General features: G+C 47.5%; 1 protein-coding gene across 1 annotated transcript; it reads right to left on the reverse strand.

Annotated features, from left to right (window-relative positions):
• Positions 1 to 1,285: 1,285 nt before the first annotated feature.
• MRPL48 (mitochondrial ribosomal protein L48) lies at positions 1,286 to 9,334 on the reverse strand. The gene is made up of 8 exons (XM_085216632.1): positions 9,201 to 9,334; positions 8,018 to 8,070; positions 7,649 to 7,686; positions 6,644 to 6,729; positions 5,729 to 5,901; positions 4,346 to 4,448; positions 2,968 to 3,057; positions 1,286 to 1,538 (listed from the first exon to the last, which is right to left on the reverse strand). Exons 1-8 carry the CDS (start codon positions 9,210 to 9,212, stop codon positions 1,464 to 1,466), a joined length of 630 nt encoding a protein of 209 aa, XP_085072758.1. The 5' UTR covers positions 9,213 to 9,334; the 3' UTR covers positions 1,286 to 1,463.
• Positions 9,335 to 10,160: the final 826 nt, after the last annotated feature.

The raw sequence follows: 10,160 nt of genomic DNA on the forward strand, positions 1-10,160 counted from the left end.
TCAGTATTCCTGTGCTGACACAGAGCTGTCGGGCTGTAGCTCCCCAAACAGCTTTTGTCTCTGCTTCCTGAAGTGCTGACAGCTTACCACGCTTTCAGGTTTTACTTTCTCTCCTTGCCTTAGTGCACCATTCTGAGAAATTCCCCCAACTCTATGCTTCCTGCTTTCAACACACAGTAATTTCTCCCTTTCCAAATGGTCTGGCTTGAGGGATCCAGGGAGAAACGTGTCTTTTATGGTGTGAAAGGCAAATCTGAAATCAAGGGGTAACTTTGCATACACTGCCTGACAGATGGCTCCAACCTTCCTCCCTCTGCTGTGTTTTTTTTGTTAAGCTGCAATTGTTCAGATGCTCAGGAATGGTCATCCCCAACTTCCCAGTGTTCTGAGGCTCCATTCAAGTTGGCAGAGCTCTGATCTATGCAGCTGTATGAGAACAAGATGTTCCAGCCTTCAGCTGCAGAAAAGAGCATGACAGTCCCTTCCACAGCAGTAGCATCTGGGAGAATATGGGTTGCAATGATGGGGAAGTGCTTTGGAGTCTTTTATCCTGGGAGGAGATAGGCTTCTCATTGCAGCAGAGTCCCTGCTGGCTGTCCCTTATGAAGACAGGACAGGCTGAGGGAGCTGGGCTTGTTCAGCCTGGAGGAGAAAAGCTGCAGGGTGACCTCAGTGCAGCTTTCAGTACCTAAAAGGAGCCTACAGACAGGAGGGGAGTCAGCTCTTGGAAAGGGGAGATAACAGCAGGACAAGGGGAATGGTTGGAAGTTGAGGGAGGGCAGATTGAGGTTGGATGTGAGGGGGAAGTTCTTTACTCAGAGAGTGGTGAGGTGCTGGAACAGCTGCCCAGAGAGGCTGTGGATCCCCGTCCATCCCTGGAGGTGTTCAAGGCCAGGTTGGATGGGGCCCTGGGCAGCCTGGGCTGCTGTGAGATGTGGAGGTTGGTGGCCCTGCCTGTGGTGGGGGGTTGGAGCTTCATCCTTGAGGACCCTTCCAACCCTGGCCATCCTGTGATTCTGTGTCACCTTGCTCAGACTGACAAAAGAACCAGTTGCAGATTTTGAGATTCTATATTTCTAAGCCTCCTTGAATTCTACCCTCCAATTCTAGATCTGAGCAGTTTTGCCTAAAGGAGCAATTCAGGCAATCATTATTAACTTAGACACTTCTGTAGGTTGAAACAGTAATGTTCACAAACCAAAAGCAAAACATACCAAAAAAGGAGAACCGAGAAAAATGAAACCAAATTTCACTGTGGACCCCTTTCATTCACAGCACAAACAAGTCAGGTACAAACAGATGTATTTGTCCTTATTAAGATGAGACGTTTCACAACAATGGAAATTTCTCCTTGTCAGTACAGAGCTCACTAAGTCAACTTTCTGGAGGCTTGAGCAGCTGAGGAAGATCAGCCTTACATTCCCAGGGATGGCTCTGAAATGGACAGAGTGTTCTCCAACACCTCAGCTCACCTGGGCCAGCAGCTCTTCGAGTTCTGGTCGGGACTTCAGTCGGCTCTTGAAGTCAGTTTCTGTGTGCTGTAGAGAGGAAAAGAAACAGCACATCAAAAATCACCTTGAGTACTTTCCAAATCAAGAGAAAGAGAAACCCTCTCTCAAAGTGCATCAATGAAAAGTGAAAAGTGAAAGATTGAAACGTCAGCTGAACCAAGGTAGTGGGACTCCTTTGTGGCCCCAGTTCAGCCTTGGAGGCTCCTCCTTACTGCTGCAGTTCTGATGTGAGTATTTCTGATAAAAAATGACACAGGAAACAGAAAACTGGGAGCGAGCCATAGAACATGTGTTAAATGCAGCTATCAAACCAAAGTCTTCGAGTGAGAAATTACTTTTTGAAAGACTGAGCATTGGCACCGTGCCCAGGAAGTTGCACAGCTCCAGCTCTGCCACTGCCTATCACCACTGCATCTACGTCCTTACAGAGTCCTGCCGCTTCCTCCAGAGCTTTGTCAGGGCATCCCACAGCTTTAATCTCTCTCTATGTTGCCAGTCTTACAAAGCCAGCTCGGGTCTTTCCCCTGGGCACCCTGCATCAGACTGCAATGACTTTGCAAATGGCACAATGTCACAGTTCTCCCTCCAGAGACAAAGCTATCAGCCAAAATATATTAAAAAAAAAAAAAAAAAAAAAAAAAAGATGGCAAACCTAAGACTGCGACCAAAGCAAAGGAGATTACTGGACTCAAGAGACCTCCTCCAATATTCCTTGTGTTTTTGCAGAGCTGGAGATAACTAAATGTTCTACAAAGGCCATGTAAGAAAACTGCTTTTACATTTGAATTTAGTGTACTGCCTTCCCTTTCCAGCTGTAAAATCTTTTTAGTCCCTGAATTAAAGAGGTTCCTGGAACTGTTTTGTCTGAACATAAAGCAGCAGTAGCTTAAGTATCTCCCTATGCCTGGTGCAGTAAGAATCCTGTTTAGAGACTATAATTCTGTCTTGAAGTCCTCAGTGCTGAGAAAACTGCTAGTGGTTTCTGCAGAAACAAGCAGAACCCTTCCCAGAGCAAATCCTACCAGAACTGAACACAATATTTGGTTTTCTAGTTCCAGCTTTGCTACCAACTCCATGAAATTCCTGGTGACTCCCAGGTAAGAGGTTGTAAGGCACTGTGAAAGAAGAGTATTCCCTTCTGAGTCGCAGGGAATCCACATGAGCAGAGGAAAGCAACTTGCCATCTCCTACAGAGCTATGGGCCTGACTGGGAAGATACCCTCTGTGGCACTAATTATAAAAGGATAAGTGGGAAATAAAAATCCCATCAGGTATTAAAAGGAATGGTGTTTGATAGACCAAATGAGAGCCTGGTTCTGGGAAATCCTGGGTGTCCACAGCTCTAGAGCAGACACTGGCAGCCTCAAGACCAGGTCCCTGTGCTTTTCAAAGCAAATTCACATCATGCATCACACCTGCCTTCAAAATGCAAACACACAGGTAAAATTAAGCATACCTCTTTCATTAACAGATGGACCCCTTCAGGCTGATTGCTCTGAATAATTTCCAAGAATATTGGAGCAAACGTTGAGCTCAATCTGCTGATCTGAAAGAAGAAAGAAAGTGCTGCAGGAGCAGAACAAATGCAAAACAGACTTGTTTTACTAATGGCACAGAGAGAGAATCCATGAGCCCAGGGCACTCAGCTCCCTCATTAGAGAAGCACTCAGCTTGGTGTGCACACCTCGTGTATAAACACAGTCCAAAGCTCTTGGTTTGGTTCTCTTTCATTTAGGTGAGACTCTACACAAAAGCTGTCATGGCAAACTTGCAAGTCCTGGTTTTAACCTTGCACCAAATCTCTCTAGAAAAAGTCTGTGTTAAGGTTTAGAATAATTCAGCAGATACTCAGCATGCAGCACAGGAACATGCTGAGTGTATGCAGTAGTGAATTGTCACTTAGGAGAAACACCTACTTAACTAACTGCACAATTTTGAAACTGGCTGATACTGAGAGTATTTCCACATTTCACTGAGTTTGTTCAATTGTCGTCCTCAAACATGACGTTTCTACCCTTTGTATTCTGCAGAAAATAGATAATAAGTTGGCTGAAATAGAATCACAGAATGGCCTGGGTTGCAAAGGAGCACAGTGCTCACCCACTTCCAACCCCCTGCTGTGTGCAGGTCGCCAACCAGCAGCCCAGGCTGCCCAGAGCCACATCCAGCCTGGCCTTGGATGCCTGCAGGGATGGGGCATCCACAGCCTCCTTGGGCAACCTGTTCCACTGCCTCACCACCCTCTGCATGAAAAACTTCCTCCTCACATCCAACCCAAACCTCCCCTGGCTCACTTTCAAACCATTCCCCTTGTCCTGTCACCACCCACCCTCACAAACAGCCGTTTCCCCCCCTGTTTGTAGGCTCCCTTCAAGTACTGGAAGGCCACACTGAGGTCACCCCGCAGCTTCTCTTCTCCATGCTGAACAAGCCCAGCTCCCTCAGCCTGTCTTTGTAGGGAGGTGCTGCAGTCCCTGCTCATCTTTGTGGCTCCTCTGGACCCTCTCCAACAGCTCCCTGTCCTTCTTGTACTGGGGGCCCCAGACCTGGACGCAGTGCTGCAGATGGGGCCTCACAAGGGCAGAGTAGAGAGAGACAATCCCCTCCCTGTCCCTGCTGGCCACCCCTCTTTATGAGGATCCAGGAATCACTTCTCTACCTTCTACTTCATGAGTAACCTTTAGCCAGAAATCTAATTAGACCTCATAGTGCTTTGAGTTAAGAAAAATTACACCTTTCAGTTGTTCAAGGGACTTAACTCCTCTTGTTCAAGTTTTTGAGATATGAGGTGCCGCACAAGAGCTGCAGCACTATCAGCAACCAGCAGCTCATACCTGGACAACCCTCTGGTGGGTGGTGAGGACTGCATCCAGCTGCATTTTGGAGCCTCGCTCTTCCAAGAACAGCACTTCGTTGGTTTTGGTGGGCATCGCGTAGCTGCAGGAAGCACAGTCAGTGCTTAGGATGGGGAGGAGAGATTGGCACTACTTCACAGGAACAAATCAACTTCCAGCAGCAGAGAATGTGGAAGGAGATTAACTTTTCATGACAAATTAATTATGCAAACAATGTATCTTGCAAATCAAGCACTGGCAGAAGCTGGGCGCCTTACTGGAAAGAGATAAGGGAAGCTTGCAGCACTGCAGGCAGCAAAAACCTCTTTTAGCTACACAGAATCATATGCAAGCTCAAAAAGAGAACTTTTAAGTCCCGTGTAGTTGAAGGAGAGCTTTAAAGCAAAAGTTCTTATTTATTTTGCAATCGTCTTTCTATTCCCATTAGGAACAGAGCTGAAAACACTGCTGCAACACGTCGCTCAAAGGACATTATTTTCACCTCTGTGATTTAACAAGAGTACAGAGACTGGATCAGACCCTGCTCTCCCCTAATTAATGCAGACACCTCGGCTTCCCTACCTGATGTTCAAAATATCAATAGCAACAGGCTACATCCTGCTGCCCAACAGCCCCCAAATGCTTTCAAGCACACTGCTGCTGACAGCACCCCCATTGCTCAGTGTCTCTGGGTATCCTTCTTGAAACAGCCACCTATCAGCTGCTGTTGTGTCACAGCTTTTAGTGCTGTTTGGTGCAAAAACATCACAGAGGGACTAAAATGATCTACGGACAAAGGATTTTAGATCTATGGCTGATTGTTCAAAGTGCATGAGCATAAAGAAAATGGTTTTTGATGGGTTTTACCAGCCTCAAGCTGGGACCGGTGACTACAGAGGTACACTGACAGCTGTTTCAGACAAACACCAGTAAGTATTTTCACTTCCTTACAGCAGTGTAGTGATTCCAGCTCCTCAGATGCATTGCTGAAGCCAAGAAGCCCTGTCACAATCCTCAGACTCATTCAAATCAGCAGCACTTAGGCTTCCATTCCTGGACACAACATCCACAGCCTTTAGGTTTTTTTTCCCCCAAAGGAATAAAAGGCAACAGCTATTTTTCCTTGAGATCTGTTCAGTCATAGCCCAAACAATTCCACTGCAGCCTCACACAAATAAAGCATCTCAAACTGTAGACAAACAAGCTAAAAGAGAGCACCAAGAGAACAACCTCGAGGTGATGGAAGATTGGGATTTTAAGTGAGCATCTGTCAGAGATTATATCACGGCCTTTACTCAAGCTATCCTCATTGACAAGCCTCACACAGCCTACTGTAAGGTGACTGCAACAGATGACAAACACACAGAGCTGTGTTCTTCATACCTTTCATTCACTCTAATGGACAAGTGGTTGCAGAGTTTATGCACATATTGAGCAAAATGCTCCACGAGACACATATCATAGGAAGTCATCTGGATGTTAATATCTCCATACTCGTGTTCAGTCCCAACATTTATCTCTTTCATCTGTACTCTGTCTCTTTTTCTCTTTGGAACCTGTATTAAAAGAAAGAAAAGAAAGCATTTTTTTTCCCCCCAGTGCAGCTGGAAATACAAGACATTAACTGTTGCTTAACACAGGAGGTTGAGTTAGCATACTCTAATTTGTCAAAGGTTTGCTGAACCACGTTGAACACATCACAGCCCATCTGTGCTCATTTTTCCCTGCCTTTGAAACTGGGATGACATTATCTTAGCAGATGTTCAGAAGTTGAGCAGCTCAGTTCTTGGATGGTAGCACTACAGAAGTGGCACAAAAAAAAAATACACACATACCATGATTAATTCCTTCCAGAAGAAACCAACGAGTGGAAATCAACCTGCTTTCAATCCAGCCCCTGCCTTCGAGGCAGCTGTCTGGATGAGTTATTGTTTCTTCATTTTGCAAAAATTGTCTTCTCTCCCAATTCCAGAGAATGTGGAAAACTTAAATGCAAATACGACCTGCTCACAGCATTCAGCAATCATTTGAAGGTGCTTTGTCAAATTCATCATTAGGAAGAGATTCCTCCCACCCTAACAACTGAAATTAAACAAGAATGTACTGGACAAAATATATATATATATATATTTATGCAGTGTTGTACTTCATGTGACATAACATTCTCTACTGAGAGATGCAGCAGTAAACCATCACCTGCTCGTTTTTTAACATGGTTCATCAGCCACAGAATTAATAACACCAATGCTTGAGTCAGACTGTACACGGATGGGTCAGCTAAAAGGTCTTTGTGCCTACCTCCTTTGGGAGCAGATGTTTATACTTCCCAATGCCATGTGTAGGACGGGATTTGTAGTGTCTGTGGTAACTCACAAGTGCATCACCTGAAAAGGAAAGCAGAGCAACCATGTATGCCATTCAGCTGAAAACATCTTTTCTTTTAACAAACAGCTACTGGTGCTTTGAGAGATCAGAATCTGTGCTGAGGACATGAATTTGTCTTTAGTTGTTTGGGGAAAGGCAAGGGCAGGCCAAGCTTCAGCAGCTTCATTGAGCTGCCTGCATATCCTATCCAGCATGGTACAATAGCAAGCTGGTTAGTGTGAGCAACAGGAAGGGAGAAAGAGATTAAAGGTGACTCATTTCCCAAGCAAATTCTCAGCAACAAAAAAAAAAAACAGCAGTGGATGGGGAGGATATTGATGAAACCTTACGTCTGTCTTCCCTCACGTGACAGCAGTGATGCTATTATGATGGATCTGAGCCTCACTTCATTTTAAATTCACCCCTGTTCAAATATGCATGTGCTAGGAAGTCAAATCAAAATGGCATCGGATTTATTTATACTTCTTTCTCCAGAGTAAAATGAAACCCTCAACAGCTTTCACTTTAATAAATGAAGCTCAGAACAGCAAAGAGAAACTGAACACCAAGGACCTAAGCCACACAGATGCTTTCATATCAAAATCAAATTGCTACAGAGGATTCCACCAGCTCAATAAATGTTAAAGTGGGACCTCACTCTGACATAGGTAAATTCCTGGATAGTAATACAGCCAAACAGGCTCTGGATGGTGTCAGCATAAAGCCACGAACAGAAGCATCAGCTCAGCCAGGAATGTGGAAGCAGGAGGAAAAAAAATAGGAAAAAAAGGTACAAGGGGAACAGCATGGACTCTCTTTACTTAACCAGCCCAACTGTGACTAAAAGACATTCAAAAGGAAACAGGGATGCTCAAATGTAAATTATTTATTTAGGGTAGATAAAATTCTGGTTTGCATGCAATCAACAAGAAGCCTTACCTGCAGCACACAGACAACTTTCTCTGGGTGTTGCTGCTCTGTAGGAAAGAAGATTATTGTTAAAACTCCAATTTCACACATCTGTGGAAATGTTACAAATGTGGCCAAACTGCCTGAACGAAGGCTCACATCCTCATGTCTCTCAGTCACAGATGAGATTCCATTATTGAGGAGACTCTCCCCTCACCCTTCAGCTTTTCAGCTCCCAGACATCAACTCCAAGTCTTCCCTCCTCAATTTAAAGACTTTCTTCAGCAAGAATTACTTGTTAAAAACCGTATGTTTTCTGACACAGCCTGTAGAGGCGACCAAGCATTCTTAACACCTTATATTGTGTTGTATTTAATGGACTTGATTTCTATGACTCACCGGCTGAGAGCAAACACTTGCTTTAGCAATGTTCCCCTTTTCAAGCACAGCACCTGTAACACATAATCACAAGGTGAACATTTAGTGAGTTTTTACTGGTGTTTCCCAGAATACACCCATAGAAACAACATCTGAGAGCCTCTGACCGTATCCCAAACCCTCTGATTTGTTCACAGCCTCTCCACACTGTTACACCCCAGAAAACTGCCACAACACAGAGGAAAGTGACAAATGAGGATGACTACAATCACCTCCTCCTGCATTCCCTCACTCTGGAGAAGTGATAACACATTCCAACAACCATTGAAAGGCTAAAGGAACTGGGCTTGTTTAGCTTGGAGAAGAGAAGCTGCAGGGAGACCTCAGTGTGGCCTTCCAGTATTTGAAGGGAGCGGATAAACAGGAGGGGGAACGGCTGTTTGTGAGGGTGGGTGGTGACAGGACAAGGGGAATGGTTTGAAAGTGAGCCAGGGGAGGTTTAGGTTGGATGTGAGGAGGAAGTTTTTTGTGCAGAGGCTGGTGAGGCAGTGGAACAGGTTGCCCAAGGAGGCTGTGGATGCCCCATCCCTACAGGCATCCAAGGCCAGGCTGGATGTGGCTCTGGGCAGCCTGGGCTGCTGGTTGGTGACCTGCACACAGCAGGGGGTTGGAGCTGGGTGAGCACTGTGCTCCTTTGCAACCCAGGCCATTCTATCATTCTACGATTCATCGACCACCCAGCAGAGAAACAGGGAGCTCTGCTTTGTCACTACCACCACCCTGGCAGGCTGCATCATCAGGAGGGGACTAATTACACATCTCCCCATCTCATAAACAAAGGGTGGGAAGGACCTGGAGATGGTGATGGGATGGGGGCTGCCATGGCCATGGTGTCTATGGTCCGTCCTTGGGTGCTCAGGGAGGGGTTCAGATCTCTGCCCCATCCATGGGCTGCAAGGAAGGCCACTGGGGGTACCAGAACCGGTTTGTCTCCATATCCGTCAGAACTGGGCCACAATTGCCAGACCACCCCCAGCACCAGAACGGGACAGGGACCGTCCCGATCCTAGCACCGACTCAAGCCTGCCCCTCTCCTTCACAGCATAGCACCAGGGCCAGGCCTGGACTTCTCTTCCCCGTTCTCCCCCTTCTACCAGAGCCGCGTCACCCACCCCTTCCCCTTCTCCCCCGGCCCCGCGGTTACCGCCGCGCTCATCGCTCCGCAGAGCCGCAGGGCCGCAGGGCCGTGTCCGTCGCTCACAGCGCTCCCCCAGCGGTGCACCCCCAACACCGCTCCGCCGCGCCCCGCAGCCCGCGCCCCGCGTTCCGCCCCCACCTCCCAACAGGCCCCGGGGAGGGCAATGAGGTATAACCCTGCAGCTGGGGGTGGGGAAGGGTGGCCAGCAGGGACAGGGAGGGGATTGTCCCTCTCTACTCTGCCCTTCTGAGGCCCCACTGTGTCCACTGCAGCACTGTGTCCAGGGCTGGAGCCCCCAGGACAAGAAAGACAGGGAGCTGTTGGAGAGGGTCCAGAGGAGCCACAAAGATGAGCAGAGGCTGCAGCATCTCCCTACAAAGACAGGCTGAGGGAGCTGGGCTTCAGCCTGGAGAAGAGAAGCTGCGGGGTGACCTCAGTGCAGCCTGCAGGACCTCAAGGGAGCCTGCAGACAGGAGGGGAGTCAGCTCTTGGAAAGGGGAGATAACAGCAGGACAAGGGGAATGGTTGGAAGGTGAGGGAGGGCAGATTGAGGTTGGATGTGAGGGGGAAGTTTTTTACTCAGAGAGTGGGGAAGTGCTGGAACAGCTGCCCAGAGAGGCTGTGGATCCCCGTCCATCCCTGGAGGTGTTCAAGGCCAGCTTGGATGGGGCCCTGGACAGCCTGGGCTGCTGTGAAATGTGGAGGTTGGTGGCCCTGCCTGTGGTGGGGGGTTGGAGCTTCGTGATCCTTGAGGTCCCTTTCAACCCAGGCCATTCTGTAATTCTGATTCTGTGTGAGGGGGGCTGACTTCTTGTGTAGGTAGACAATTATAGGACAAGGGCGAATGGATATAACCAGAAAGAAGGTAGGGTTAGGTTAGATGTTAGGATGAAATTCTTCACTCAGAGGGTGGTGGAGAACAGGCTGCCCAGAGAAGCTGCCAATGCCCCATCCCTTTAGGTGTTC

The sequence above is a fragment of the Meleagris gallopavo genome, chromosome 1, assembly GCF_905368555.1.
Source record: "Meleagris gallopavo chromosome 1, MGAL_WU_HG_1.1, whole genome shotgun sequence".
Taxonomy (NCBI): Eukaryota; Metazoa; Chordata; class Aves; order Galliformes; family Phasianidae; genus Meleagris; species Meleagris gallopavo.